The sequence below is a fragment of the Haemaphysalis longicornis genome, unplaced genomic scaffold (genome assembly GCF_048455015.1).
Source record: "Haemaphysalis longicornis isolate Haplotype H1 unplaced genomic scaffold, Haemaphysalis longicornis Haplotype H1 scaffold_5, whole genome shotgun sequence".
Lineage (NCBI taxonomy): Eukaryota > Metazoa > Arthropoda > Arachnida > Ixodida > Ixodidae > Haemaphysalis > Haemaphysalis longicornis.
The window spans coordinates 48863935-48880174 of NW_027526385.1; the positions used below are offsets into that span (position 1 = coordinate 48863935).

At 45.2% G+C, this 16240-nt stretch overlaps 1 protein-coding gene across 1 annotated transcript in view; it reads right to left on the minus strand.

Moving 5' to 3' along the window:
- Positions 1 to 1894: 1894 nt before the first annotated feature.
- LOC144138194 (uncharacterized) overlaps positions 1895 to 16240 on the minus strand; it is a 64173-nt gene continuing 49827 nt past the window's right edge. The window contains exon 3 of the mRNA XM_077670370.1: positions 1895 to 4649. Coding sequence (XP_077526496.1) covers positions 4488 to 4649 — 162 coding nt within the window. The 3' untranslated portion in view covers positions 1895 to 4487. The remainder of the gene's footprint in view (positions 4650 to 16240) is intronic.

The following is a 16240-nucleotide window of genomic DNA, read 5'->3' on the forward strand; positions in this document are numbered from 1 at the left end:
GTATAGACTGTGTTTTTATGATCCTTGAATTTTCTTCTGAGGTATTTGGCTCTCGCTTGTCTTCTGTCTTTGTGTACAGTGGGGTCCATGTTTTCCGGTAGAGGAAGGGGTTTGATGTGACTGCAGGTTTTTGCGTCCGTCATGGCGTCCAGTCACGTTCTTTATAGGGGACTACTTATCTTTCAAAGGATGGCTCTCCAGTTTTAGTGGGGGTAAGTCTTTCCTTCTGGGCGATCTGGGCGATTAGTAATGTCTCCTTGATCTCTGCGAAGGTGTTGTACACCCCTAATAAAAGAATGCTTCCGTGGACGTGTACAATGGTAGGCCCAGTGCTGCTTTATATGCCATCCTGATGATAATGTTTATTCGTTCTTCTTCTTGTTCGTTTAGGTTGTGATGCAGTAAGCTGTACACCAGCCTACTCATGATAAGGGCTTGCATGATTCTTATTGTTTCCTCTTCCCTCAATTCAGCTCTGCCTTTCGTGATTTTCTTCACTATTCGGGCTAGCTGGGTTGAAGATTTACTGATTTTGTCAATAGTAAGATCGGCTCTTACATTTCTTTGCATGGTCGCTCCCAGGACGCGATTGGGATCTCTTTCTGGGATTACGGATTGGCCAATCTTCACAGCTATCTTCTCTTCGTTGCCGCTGCTTCGGTGTGTGTGGATTCTTACTATCTCTGATTTTTCCGGGGCGCACTGGAGTCACCCCCCACCGGTGGTGCTCTCACCATCCTGCACCATTAAGCTCCAAATTAAAGATGTTTATCATCTCTCTTTCTCTGGAGTCCGTTTTGGCCTGCCAGCTTTACTACCCAGTTTACGGAGTTCTGAAGGTGCTTTTCTTTTTCTGTAGTTGACCCTTGCGTCACCCATATCGTTATATCATCTGCATAGATTACGTGTCCAATTTTTGGGAGTTCTCTCACCTTTTTCGCAATCCTTATCATGGAAATATTATAGAGGAGAGGGGGTATGGCGAATTACTGTGGCGTGCCTGCATTTGACAACTGAAAGCGTTCCGATCTGAGGTCACCGATTCCTACAGTTGCTGTTCTGTAGGGTAGGAACGCTGTGACGAACTTGAAGGTTCTTTCGCCGCAGTTCATTTTGCTGAGAGTTTCTAAAATGGCTTTATAAGAGACGTTATTAAATGCTCCCTTCAAGCCCAAGGCTAAGATAAAGTGTTCTCCCTGAGCAACCTTCTTTATTACTTCTTCCTTTATTAGTTGGAAGGCGTCCTGTGCTGACAGTCTTGCATGAAATGCTATCATGCTATTTGGGAAGATGTCGTTATCTTCTATGTAGTTGGTTAGCCGATTGGTGATAATTCTCTCATAGAGTTTCTCTAAAAACGGCTTGCTGTGGTGTGGTGGCGCCATCTAGGTCCACTAACGGTAAAGAAGGCCCTGTTATGTCATTCATACCACGAAAACGCATGCTTTAGCGAGAAAACCATAAGTATAACTTAAATTAATTAATTTCTCAGTGAATAAAGCACTGTTTGCATTCGGACAAGCGCTGGTGGCACTATAAAACACCAAATATTTGAATAACGCAAACTTGTGTTTTGTCTTCATGGCTCCTTTAAATGGAGAAATGATGATAAGTTTCGTAATGTCTGGATATAGGTATGGACGAGAGAAAAATGCATTTGTAAATTTGACATCGCTTGTCCTGTTCTTGCCTTTCAGCTTGTATGCACTTGGCTCAGAAAGTAACAAAAAAAAACATTGCAGTCACTATAAAGCCTTCAGTGGTCATTCCACTCCGTTCAAAGCTGAATAGCCCAAAAGAAGTAAATTTCTGGCCTGGTTCTGTCTGAAAAGAAACTGGACACATGTCTGATTGTTGATCACTGGAGTGTTATCATTGGGATTAAGCAAGCAACTAGAAAAGAAAACATTTTTTTCTTTATTACGTGAAAAAAATCGAAGGCATTCATTTACAGACATCAGAAACATTCGTGAAAAGATGATGGAGAGAAGCATACAAGAAGTCCGTGCTTCGTGAATGTGACATTACTAATGTGAAAAGGTTACAGCATAATGCAAAAGCCACACGCTAATAAATCCCCATATTTTAGGTAAAATCAGGTTTGCTTTAAGCGTTCCCAGGGTGATTGTTTATATCAAAATTTGTTGCACATCAAAGCAAACTTTATTCGACCAGTACAGCGTATTTCAGTCCGGCGTTAAAACGCTCAATATGATACCTAGAGTGCCCTAGCCAAACATGTTGCGATGAATATGCACAACATTTCCTTCTCGAAAACTGCGTACTTTGTCAGATGAGGATCAATTTACGACCAAATTAAGAAAATACCGATTAATTTAAATTGAAAGGGAAGACGTGAGCATTTCATTTCAACATCAATGGCAATGAGTTTATAGCACATTCGCGACAACACACAATCCCACGCGCATGAATCATTCACAGCCATGAAGTAACGTACTGGACGCATACATGCGCAAACAAATCTCACTTTCAAGCTTCCATGCATGTTTCTGGCGTTCTACGCTCTTGAGGGTGCGGTAATTGCTGTTCCCATATTTCTGACAAATATTGTTTCCCCTACAACATTTCACCCGCATGAAATCTCATTCAACTGTAGTCATATTTCGCCGCAATACCTTTACAGCAGCTTTTGCTAGCTACGGGGCATCACCAGTTTACGGTCACCGCACCATTGATACAAGTTAGAACTCTATAAAAATTTCAGAAATTTCTACCCCCGTGTGACTTTGTACCAAAGTTGACACCCAAACATTATCCACTTCAAATAAGAAAGACGAAAACTGCTTTTTGTGTGTTTTGTAATTTGCAGCATCAGGCGAAACAGCAGATATAGCACGACGGAATGTTTAAAAAGAGTACCCTGTTCAGATTTGGATGTTTAACTTGATGAGGGTTGGTTTGGTGTCACTGAGGCTTGATGATTGGACAGTTGGCTGAAAATGACTACCCACATTCTCCTGATGCTTGGTATGGAAGTCAGCAAGTTCTTCAAAGTATACGACGACGTCTGATGCGATATAAAGCGTACAATTTAGTCCGGTTCATTGCCGGCATATTTCACACAACCAACATTCTGTTTCTCACATCGCTACGCACAGCAACCAACCAATACATTCTACAATCTCTCGTTCCTCAGTAAAACAGGATGGCAGTACACAAGACAGCTGGATGTAATCAGAAAGGATTTAGCGGAATCCAAGGCCTCTACACTGCACAAAAAAAAGAAGTGCACACGGAAGTTCCAAAATGGGGATAATGTTTTCCCAACACGCATTTTGTAAACATGAGTTAACACACACAGATGAGCAACTTTCCTTCTTCTGATACTTGTTTTCCTTTGTCATGTTCTGATGAAAGAATTATTTTGATTTCTCTTCGCGTAGAAGGCAGCTTACAGATGGATTCTGCTGAACACCCGGTTGCGTTCAACGCTAGCCCGTTGAGGGCATAAACTACATTTTGGTTGCTTCATGAGGATGGCTCGAAAAATGCATTCACAGGAGGTAGGATTGAGCATACTAAGTGTAACTGCCCAACAAGAAATGTAGGCAGTTTGTACATTGGCGACCAGTGCCGCATTGCGAAGATGCAAACGCATTGGTCTGTCAGGTCTTTTAGAACCATTAACAGTCTCAAGAAGTGCCTTTTTACCTTGAAGTCTCTACCTTGCGCAATATGTTCAGTGATAACTTAGTACCAAATAAATCAACATGCTATGACTTCGACGCCTACTGTAGCGCCAGAAAGTACATGTCCAGTCCATTTGTGATCTTGTTATAAGGTCTAGTTTTGTTTCTTAGACAGCAGGAAATCATCGATTCAAAACAAAAATGTCGCACATCGTTAACAAACAGCTATGCAATATGACATAAGTGGTTTCATCTTACTCTTAACATAAATTTTACAGTACCGTCGTCATACAATTACCTTACGTCGACTGTGTGTTATTTTTATGAGCCAATAACAGCTCGCTAGCCGAAGTTCACTTCAACTGGCGGACCCCCAAGAATTGAACAATGAATATGCAATAATACCACGGCCTTACACAATTTCATCGTCTCCTTGAAAATTTCACCAAGGCGCGTAAAAGCTGTCATGATTGAGTTCTCATACTGCACAAAAGCCACCCCATTACGATGGCGCGTGCGTTGAGTTGCAGTGTTAACCGAAATGGAGTCAAGAAAACCGATGTTGAACAAACACCTCAACGAGCACTTTTTTTAAAGGCCGCGCCTGACAACTGATGATGGAAAAAAACAAAACACCGGAGCCACTGTACGCTGTTTTTTGTCAACGACATGGCTGGATTCAGCACATTCTTCACACAGAATCACCGAGGGTCACCTTGCAGTGAGCCAGTCGCGCAAGGTCCAGTTGTTGAGGCCATGATGAACGTGCGAGTGAGTCCAGAGCGCTCACAACGGAATCACTAGTGATGCGCGGAAGCTCCGCGCTTTTCTACTCTTCTATATCCGGAAGTAGTGGGGTGGAGTCTTGACGATGACGCGTCTGCGTGGTTTTCCGTTGGCCAGGAACTTGATGGGCATTAGGATCATTTTGGACGTCTGGTACAGTGACTGTTTCCTGAAGGGCTTGGAGTAGGATGGCTTCCGTATACCTTTCACCACCTGCGCAATATTTAAACACAAAATATTACCACACCGAAAGGAGAATCAGACACATATTAAACCACGATCACCATACTGCGTGAAAAAATACCACGCACGTAGAATGTAAATAGTCATAAAGTGTACATCGAACACGAATGGAAAGAAAAGTGTCAGTTCATTTTTGCTTTTGTTTACAAAATGCACAGCATATTAAATCAATTCGGAAAGAACGATTACCCTTTCTACACCGGCAATATTTCAAGACCTAGTGGTTCCATGTATTCGGTTCAGACGAAAAATAACAAGTGCTTAGCATCAATAAGAGTTGTCGCTTTCCTATCTATGAAATAATTCCCTCTGTATTTTGTGTTTTTGCTTCTTCTTTGTAGTAAAAAAAGTTACACTACTTTTTTGTAACCCAAGGACAAAAAATTTCAAGTTAGTTATGGAGTAGCAATGCGTTGTATGTTATATCTTGTTATTCAGACAAATTTTTCCAACATTCTATTGCAGATGCGAGTTATTCACGGAACTCCTTTTTACTAAACTGGCCCTTAGGCGACGTCCACCGCATGGCCTAGGTGCACATAAGTGAAACCAATTGTCAGGCATCCCAATTCGCCTTGAACAACTGTATGCCTTCATTGCGCGGGCGAGGGAAAGCATGGTTTCAATAGCTGAGGGGCACGAATGGTCTGGTGCGAAAGCAGAGCCAGAAGGAGGGAGGAAATGATGTAAGTGATACCGCCACTGAAAGATTCAAGATTCGCAAGGTCGTTACAATGTAACTACTTGAACTGGTAGTGCTAATTTTGAGGCTTGTGGGTTCCATAAATATAATTTATTAATTTGTGGGTTCCGTGAAAAACAGGTGCCCAAGAATAGCAATGACAAAAAATTGTTTATTGAAATCTTCCAGTCTTTCAAAAGTCAAAGGAGCTAAAGTTGCACCGTAAACCGAATGAATATATTACCCATAATCCAAGTTTAACATTTTCTTGCTCAATTTAGGGTTGTTCAGTGCCTAAGGCGTTGCACTGCTGAGCCAATGGACGCGAGTTCGATCCTGGCTGCAGTGGCGGCTTTTCAGATGGAGACAAAAACAACTGCGTCCGTGTGTCGAGATATCGGAGCACGTTGTAGATCTCAACCTAGTCACAATTAACCCGCATACCTTAACTACAGCATTCTTCATAGCGCACGCGTAGCTTTGGGACGCTTAACCCCATACCTTTTGGTTTACACACTATGTATTGGGTGGTTGTATGTCCTGTCGCTTAAAAAAAATCAAACTCGGAGTCCAATTCCATCAAGATGGCTCTGGCGCTGCAGTTCTTCTCCAGCTTCAAGACACTGTCACCCAATTCACCAATCTCATCAAACGCATCACAAAACAACGCCAGGGCCTCAAAGAAGACGATACAATACGACTAAGTCAAGCACTTTTAATTAGTCGCATCACATATTCCATCCCAGACATCGCCCTCAAACCCAAGAACGGGAGAAAGTCGACATTCTAAGTCGAAAACCTTTCAAAATTGGACTTGGCCTCGCCGCTCAAACCTCTACTTGTCGTTTCTTCCAACTCGGAATCCAGAACACCCTCGAAGAACTCCTGGAAGCTCAACGCAACAGCCAACTCACCAGACTCCTCCTTACCACTACCGGGCTACACGTCCTCCAGGTCCTCGGATAATCGACCCCACCTGCTTCACAAGGCCTTCAGCGCATTTCATGTTCAATCTGGTCCCACATTACTGTAGTCAAAATTTCTGACAATATGCACCCAGAATTCAACCAAGGTAGAAGGCTCTCCCGGGTTAAGCATCTTCGATCACAATTCCACTTTCACCCCGATACTCTCTGCACCGACGCCGCCCTCTACCCCCCACGCCAGACTCAAGCTCTGGCGGTTGTAAACTCAGATGGCACAGTTCTCACCTCCCTAACAACTCTCTTGACATCAACCACCACTGCCAAAGAAATTGCCATAGCCCTCGCTGCTACAACTGGCTCCAAATACCTCACAATAATAACAGATTCCCAGCAAGCCTGCCGTAACATTCAACGTGGACGCATGTCACTTCTCGCATTACGCATACTCGCATCGATCAATCCCCTCCCCGAGCTGTACATCGTCTGTACCCCTGGCCACTCGTCCCTCGAGGGAAATGAGCCGGCTCGCGCCGCTGCCCACGCCCCTCCACACCGGGCATTTCTTTCAGAAACAGAACCTACGATCCAGCCTCCTCCACCTCCCGCTGTTCCATCACGGTACCCCGACATCCTGCACCATTATCGCAACCTTCGACTCACTTTGCCTCAATCTCACCCTCAACTAACCAATGACGAAGCAGTCATCTAGCGTCGATTACAAACAAATACCTACTACAACGCACCCACCTCCACGCTATCTCACCTACCCAATACGAGCACGAGGTCACGGGTGCGATTCACGCCGCGGCGGCCGCTTTTCTGATGGAGGCGAAAAGCAAAAACGCCCGTGTGTACGAGATTTCGGCGCACGTTAAAGATCTCCAGGTGGTCAAAATTAATCCTGAGCCCTCCACTACGGCGCGCCTCATCGCCTGCGTTGCGTCGGCGCGTTAAACCCTACAATCAATCAATCAATCAATCAATCAATCAATCAATCAATCAATCAATCAATCAATCAATCAAACCTACCCAATACACCCTCACCTGTCAATTCTGCCCCTCTCTTAATACTACCTACCACATGGTGTGGGCCTGTCAAAACCCGCCATCGCTTACCCCAAATTTTAGACCTTCCCCAGAGCAGTGGGAGGGCCTGCTGACCAGCTCCCGTCACGCTGACCAGATCTTTCTGGTCACCCGTGCCAGGGCTGCAGCCAAGGCCCAAGGCTACCTGGACTGAGGTGTACCCACCCCACCGAGTGACGGCTCAACCACCACCGTTTGCTCTATTAAATGTTTATTCTAAAACGTCTCAAAACGTCTCACTTTATATCGTACAAGGATTCACGGAAAAGAGCTACCTATTCTTCTATAACAACGCGCTACAGATCTAACACAAGTAGCTAATACGGTGACACAACGGTGAATTATGGTGAGTCACTGCTCAGGCGGAATATCCTGCTTTTCAAGGATGGCTAATATAAGCAAAAGATGACGAAGTCTCCAAAAGGAAACAGGGTACGTCTTCGATTGCCGTGGAGTGAAAACGAGAGGAGAACACGGATCAAAACAAAAAAACCTAATATCTAGTACGTGTGGCAAACGCTCCTTTTCTGCCCCTCCTGTTGTTTTCAGTCGCTACGTGAAGGTCAGCTTAATTACACGCTTTTACTCAGGCATCCAAAGTTCAAAGCACTTTCGACCGAACATAAGCTAAGTCAAAGTGTCAACGCGAAGTCTCTTTGCGAAGGTGCCGACTCACGCCTGCGTCTTAACATCGCATTCACTCATCCAGAGTAAGCCTATTCACGAGGACTTACTGCTATAGCCAATGACAAGAATAACGCAACGCGCGTTTTTTCGAACCTGATGGCAGTACGGCCCGAAGTGGAAACAATTAACCTGCGCGCGATGATAGATCCGACTGAGTTGAAGGAACATTACGCCACGCATTCCCCTTTGATTTCGTCTCCATTCTCTGGAAGCCGACCAACATGCGAACGCGGCGGACCGGAACGTTCACTCAAGGCCACGCCAGGCGAGGCGGATCTTGACTCTTCGCGGGCAAATTGATTTTCGTCCGTTGCCGCGGCGTTCGGATTCTTGCGTAACGACACACTGAACTTGGCCATGCCGTAAATCTAGTATGGTCGCAGATACGCTCGAGAAGAAACAATAACGCTCAAGTTGGAGAAGCTTCTGCGTACTCGCGCGGAGTCGAACTAAACAGCGAGTTCGCGCAGATGGTTGAATTCTGGTAACTAACAATGGTGGTTCGGCGCCTCGAAAAATCTGGTCAGGAAAGAAGAAAGCCCTCGCATTCACTAACGGGATCTCTATTGTGTACATTTGCTTACTGGTGTCATTGGAGAGAACCGGTTATACTCAGGTGGTACCTGTACAAGCCTGCAGCCCTCTCCTCCATGTCTTTGTAGAATACAATATACGAATGTGTGCTCGCTTGTATTTTTATTCAGCATTGCTTACCCATTCAGAGAGCAAATTCGAACAAGGGAAGTGCGAACCACTGAAGAGCATAGTGGGTGCCGCAGACCAATTTGCCGCAATTTTCATCGGAAAAAGAAAATATTCTCTGCAGCCATTTCCTTCACTATTTTACAAAGAATATAACGTCGAAGCTGACAAGTTTTGTTATGGGGAAATTTTCTTATGCTGTACAAAAACTCAGCCTATCATTCGATGTGCGTGTCACTATTTTTATGTTACGTTCGACTTAAAATCTTAATATTTGTTGTCACGGCAGTTAAGGGGCCGCAAAACTGATTACTAAACTCCACCAGGCAACTTTTCATATTTTGTGTACTTGGGTCAAAACAGTTGTTGAAACAGACATATGCGACGTTCAAAAAGTGGTCAGCCCATGAAAACGCGGACTTTATGCAGTGTCTCAAACCAGCGAAATTTGCATATAGACCCAGTTGCAACTTGCAATGTATCGACAACAAAATATAGGAACAAAATGTACAAAATATTTGTTAATGACTAGGAGAGGGAAGGGGGGAGCGAAGTGGGATATGTGTACTCAGTTTCGAAACGTAAATCTCGCAGTCAAGTGAATCGCACTGCTACCGCAGTGCTTACCGCATCGATCAGAGTAACCCATTATAAATGATTTACCCTTCAGTCCTTCCGCTCTTTCAGACACTCGGACACCATTTTCATTTATATGGCTGCGCCGCGTCCAAACGACACACCACTTGCACGACACGGGGTTTTTTTAAACGCCAAAAGAAGAGTGGGCTTAATCACTGCAAATAATCGTCAGAAACTTGCATTGATACAAACCGCAGTAATACAGTAAAGTCCTGGTCAACTAACCGCAAATATTTGAACATATTCTATCAAGCCGTAGCTCTTTTTTTATTTTAAGACAACCTAAACATTCTAGATCTTATATACGGCTCCTGTGAGCATGTCACCCCAGAATCACGGACGTCTTCCTGTAGACCCCCATAAGTTACTGCTATAACAAACCCCCGCGGAAGTGTGACAAACCAACAATATTTGACTACCGCCGCCATTTCAGTGTAATAATTGTATCTGAGAAAAAAATTGAAGGTAGCTCACACTAACGCGTAAGACTTGAAGCTAGTGAAGCTGTACGCACCCTTCGCGATCATCACGAAGGTTTAAGTCCACGATCGCAGCTGATTTGCTTCTTCGCTGCCACAACGATCTTTGCTCTTATTATTGCTATAAGTGTGAGCATCCTTCGTTATTTGGAAGCCGTAGTCATTGGACATCACCTTGGAGGGGAGTACTCTATGGTGTGTCTTCCTCAGTCCGAGCAAGTCTTGCCACAATCACGTTGAACCTAGGAGTATTTCCTGTTCCGAGCAGGTGTTATACCACGATTACAATGAAAGCTGGTTTTTGTTTTCTCCAATCTTGGCCAATCTCCCTAAGTGAGTATACTTGGCTTGAAAAACATGTGCCGGGGACGCTGGGCAGTGACAGCGAGGCACGCGCGCACGTGCGCGCGCTCGGCAATTTCTTGGTGTTTTAACTGCAGACACAAGAAACTTGGTAAACAGCTTTGCTGTTAAAAAAGCAGACTGAGTTTTTCATGGAAGCTCTGGCCCTCATTAACCGCTGTTAACGCGCGTCAAGTATTTTGAATATGGCCAAATGTACTGTAGTATGGAAAATTAACGCTGCAGTACTTGGCATTAAAGACCTTTCAACCGGCTTCAGAGAAAAACTGTATTATGCAGTTGACGCTCATGTGACCTGCGAGCATTCCAAAATTTTTCACCCCTGTGGCATGAATGCATGCATCAGTGTAGTGTGCACATCAAACTGCGGTTTAGACCACGATGTTCCGCTGGGAGTAAAAGCTAGCCGTACTTGCCTACGCTGTCCGTGTGTTTCCATTGTTGCATTCCTAACTAAGTGCTTTCTATGGAAACCTTGCCCGAAGCAGCTTGCGTTAACTTCGCTCTAAACGTCCTTGACATCCATTCCCACGTCTGGAGGACACGATTGCGCATAAATATCCGCATCCGCATGGCACACACATCCTTCACCGCACTCAGTCACCGCAATGGCGACGGTGGTGTTCGGCACGTGGTCATTGTTAGCTCAGACAAACGAATTCCTTCCCCCTCCCTCCCCGTAGCATCAGCCCTTTCCCATGCCGTAAAGGCCGTAATACGAAGAGGAAGGGAAGAGGTTCGCTCCTTGAGGGCAGCCGTCTCGTCTCTCTTCGACCTGCGGTCACCCAAGCGGAAACATTGCAGCCGCCACAGGCTTCCTCAGTAGAACGCGCCAAACACGCATCCTGCTACAGCCTGCATTGCGGTGTTGCGTCACGGTTACGCAGCCAGTATGTCTGCGCCCATATACTTTTGGCGGCCGGGATCGCAGATGGATGCCAGCGGCAACGGCACCGAGATGACTAAGCCTGAGAGCGCTTGGCATTCCTCTTTCCCTCACCAAACAAGCGGCTCCGGCATACTTGCCTTAATGACAGCTTTTTGCTACCTTCGGTGCGAAGTGAGTAAGAAGGATGACTCTGTGGCGCGTCGTCTCTAACGTGTTGTCCGCGCTTGCTAATGTAGGCAGTATTTCCAGCGTGATTGCGTACCGGGCAATCAAGCGATTTGATTGTTGGCTGCACAAGGCAGAACTGAGTTACCGAAGTAGGGAAGAGAAGAGGGGTTGAAGGGTTGAGGCCGCTTCGCTATTTTATGTGTCGAAGGCTAGCAACAAGGAACACCCCGGAACCAAGAAATCTGCATTTCTCGACGTACGCTCGTTGCATTCATCTTCACTTGCGAGTGGTTAAAAGCAATGACGTGTTGCAGGCTCGCCTGTAAGCATCCTGAGTGTAGAAGTATTTAAGGCTATAACGTCACGCAAATATTGTTACTCTGGGGACCGTAGATACTCCAGAAAAAAACAGAAATTGGCACAGTAAAAACCATTGAGTGCGCCATAGCAGAGACAAAACGTAAAGACACGGTGGCGCACGCAATGCTATAGCAAACCAAGTATTAAATTACGGTGGTTTCTTAACTTTATCATTCCCAGGGAAAGGCTTACATCCCCCCACCTTTGCAAATATTACGTACGTTTGCATAGTTCACTTGATTTCACGCTTGCAAATTACCAAGTTACTTGATTGTGCTTGGCTATTTGCACAAAATCAGGTTAATTATTCGTGGTGTAGTTAAGATATAAAACAGCAAATTTTTTAGATGCCAGGAGAACCATGACAGTTAGAAGCCAGATTCCCCGCACCGACAGGCACCATGACATGAATACTCAGTGGCTAAATGTGTTTTTACGTATCATTATTCTTTGTGTTGCGCTTTTGAAAACCTAGTAGTACGTACTACACCCGGGGTCAAAAGTTTCCGGGACACGATTTTGGCTTTAGACGTAATTTCTCTGTTCCCTCGGTGATCACGACGTCATTTCAATTTGTCAGCGAAGCCATGCGCTTCGCTGTATCATCACCGTACGCACAGCAAGAGCTTACCCCCAGAGTGCGGAGAAATTAACAATGTAAACTGGAAATCCTGTCCCGTCTTCACCCCGGTCTTCATCCCGTCTTCATCTCTTCACCCCGGTTTACATAAAAATAAAGGGGATATGCGGGTGTATTTGCAAAAGTATGCACACAAAAATTTAGGAAGGGTTTCACTGCTTGTATTATTTACCTTTTGTGTTTCCTGGGCTTAAATACCCACGAAACAATATGTACCCTCAAAATACATTCACAGTGAGTGTTACTGGTTACGTTAAAGTAAGAAAGTGGCAGCAAATCATAAATGAAATTTTCAGCGGATCTGTTGATTCCTTTAATGAATAAAAACACCAGTAACCCCATGCCCAAAGGAAACCAATGGGCTACTAGACAGCCACTTAAGGTTTGAAACGTACGTAAGGTTTGAAATGTACGTCTGGAAGTCCAGCATGGTCCTCCAAATTAGCAACGTGGAAGAGATGAAAAGCAGTTGAAAGTTTTATATTTCGAGCTACCGGCCAAATGTCTGGCATAACGAGCACTTCGCACTACCACACATGACGAAAGGTTCTAACAAGTCGTGTCTCCTCATTTCGGCAGTGCCCCTGGCATCGTGCATATCCAACACGGAAACATTTCTCCCTCACTTATTAAGTCTACTGGCGTGGTTTTAAAGAGAGTATGCAGGTGATCAGATTCTTATTTACTGCTAAATCATGTTGGCCTCTCTATCTTCTTTTTATTTGTCTTTTGACGGGAATTCCTCGGACAGGCCCACTGTCCTCAATTAACAGTGCAACTTTTCTACTGTCAGAATTCTATGCCGTGTGCACTTTTTCTACGCATGTGCCACCATATGTCACAGCCTACGTATCAGGCTGATTCATGTTGCAATCTGCCAGGTTACACTACATGGTTCTCGCTGTGTGTACCGCACTTGGCTGTTGCTCCGATGACCCAGAGTCAAGTCCCACATGAACTCAGTTTATTATCTTTTTACAGTGCGGTGGCCATTTTGGTTCAATTTCTGTTGGCGCCGACGCCTGCATGCAGTTGCGGTGGCTTTTCGCGTTTGATGAGGCTCCTACGGTTTTCGCCTTAGTAATCGAAATTTTCGCGAGTGATTGAAAACTTTGAGTTGAACGTGCTCAAGCAGCACGCAAGTTACTACGATCAAAGGTTCCCGCTTGTTAGTACTTACGGCCACCTTCTCTATTCGCGCAGCAAAGAGTGTTTTCTTGTACTCTGTTTCCAGTAAAAGTACGTTCTGCCGTAAAATAGCGTCTTATGACGCGTATAACCCACACGAAAAAATGCGAAAATTCCCGGGAAAAGTAGAGGTACGGATTATATGCGAGGTATTTCCTTTAGTGCAGCTTCACCGCAAGTCGGATTGGGCCGTGATGCCCTACAGCAGTAATAGCGGCTAAGCCACTGTCATCTCATTGACGGTGCTTATTTTGCACACACAGCTCAACAATATACCAACCTGAAAAAATGTATGCGTCAGGTCATCTAGATACGCAGTCCAGCTAGGTAAGCTCTTTTGCTTAAACAAATGTGTAATGTTGCTCGAGTAGTAGCTTTGGTACATCATTTTATGCATAAAATAATCGGGCAGTACGCGAGCATGTATTTTTTTTTTATTCGTCGACGGAAAGCGGGGTGCGGTTTGTATGCAATGACGTGTTTTTACGAGAAAATACGGTAACAAGTAAATAATACAGCCTGCAGTAACTTGCACGGAAAAGAGCGATGCTTCTGCAGCACGCGCTGCCACAAACGTTTCCATCTCCCGTGCATGCTGGGACATGGATGAGTCACTTAAAGCACCATTCAATCAATTAATTAAAGTGCAAACATTAGAAGGGTGAACAACAAGAAATACATGTTCCTACTCTGAAGCCTACCAAAGTGTTAAATGCCCACAGAGCAGCACATACGCTCCGCGGGGTACTGAGCAACGCTTTATAAGAAAGAATGCATGCTTCTATCCCACGACATCCGTTTAATTGGCAGAGCCAAAACTTCAGCCATTTTTTTTTTCACTACATCAGAAGGGGAATCAAAGAAGGGAAGGCGAAATACAGTTTGATCGCCTAGTTGTGCTTTCGGAACAAAAGGCCGAAAACTTGACTGAGTGACAGTTCATGCTCGCGCTTTCGCACATCGTATACGAAAGCTGATAGGTGCCCCCGTAGTCTTTTAGGTAATAATACTGTTTGTCGGCGACCGCCAGAAACCAAAGATTATCGCCTTAACATCATTGCGTAGCGCGAGAAGCGACTATTGAGTCAACACGTTTCCATTTCCTTTTAATATTATGTAGCTTCTTCTTTCTTCTTTAATACCTGGTGAAAAAATAGGAAAGGTTGACGCTTTATAGAAGCGCCGGCTACTCCTTCTCGCGTAAGTTACTGTTCGTAATATACGTTTCAAGAGTCTCAAACTGACTGGCCAGTTCGGCGAAGGAAGCTCTTGCGGGAGAGTTCTTGCAAGGTTCATGGAGTCAATGCACACAATACACTGCAAACACAAATTTGTCCCGGGTGTCCCATAATGGAAGTCAGCAACTATGGTAGCTTAATTCTATGTAGCTTCTATTCTATGTAGCTTCTATTCTATTCTATGTAGCTTAATTCTATGTAGCTATGTAGCTTAATTCCCTCTTAGAGCTGCAATAAAACTGCCAAGATTTTGTTCTGACGTGGTAATATTATACATTAACCAAACGTATGCTTTGTCTGCATGGTTACTTTAACTGACAAGGCAGAAAGAAGAAAACCGAAACAGTCAATGGGAGTGAATTAAGGGCGATAATGAGACCGCATCGGATAACTTCTGTTCTGTTGCATATCACACACGAAAAGATCACGCTAGTATTAGGCAGTTTTAGCATATCGTTACCGTGTTTGCATTACCATTTACTGTGTTACCGGAAGCCGCTGGCGACGGTGAAGCCTGTGCTGGCAAGTTACCGTTCCCGGTAACTCTCGCGCTGCGCAGTCGACTCCCGCAAACACGGTAAACGGTAGCGTAAACACGGTAACGATATGCTAAAACTCTCTATTAAGAACAAGGAAACCCTAAACAACCAAATAGCGCAGCGTACACTAACAGTGCAAGGCTGGCCAAACAGCAGAGTTGGCAGCCCCTGTCCCTTCCTAAGAGACCCGGCTGTAGCACCTTATATTGATTTCCGAACTTGCCGCTTAAAGTTCTCCATGACTGGCACGCCCGGACTGTATTAAAAATGTTCCCTGCCTCTCACATCTCTCCCAAAGTGGACCGCGTTAGCACGGGGTAGAACCCGCGGCAACCGGCTTCGCGAACGCGACGTCTGTAGCGCGAACTCGGCGTCTGTGCTCCCCACTTCAGGCGCGAACGCACGTGAACTGGCGAGGAGAACAGCACGTGAGAGATCGCGCCGCGAACACTGGGCAGAGTGTTCTTGCCGGTCGATCTGTCCGACGCCGGGCGCTCCTGACGAGACGCATGATCACGTGCGCTGGGTATTTCGTCTTGGTATTTTTTTGCGAGCTCCTCACGCGGCGCATGCACACGCGCAAGCCTGAACTACGCTGGGCGCTCCTCACCGGGCGCATGCTTACGTGCGGTCAGGCTGAGTTTTCTGGTAACGTTCGACGGCGGAACTAAAAGCTTAAACAGCTCTGCTGTTAAAATGACCAGAGAAAAGATTGAAGCAGCGAGGTTATCAAGCGAGTTTTCAGTCCAAAACAAGAGTAGGAAGTGAATCGTCCAACAAAAGCGAAGCTATTTTGGGCATGGGCTTTGGTGTTCAAAATAGGTGCCACCTTTAAAGCGGCTGTTTTGGTGATAATACCTTCCTGCGTTTTTTTTTTTAAGCCCTATCCCTAGCAGTAAGCACAAGCCCAAGAAAAGTTCCGCGTCGCGTAGAAAGTCCTCGTTATGGGCACACTAGTTCACCTTCTGCAGCGTG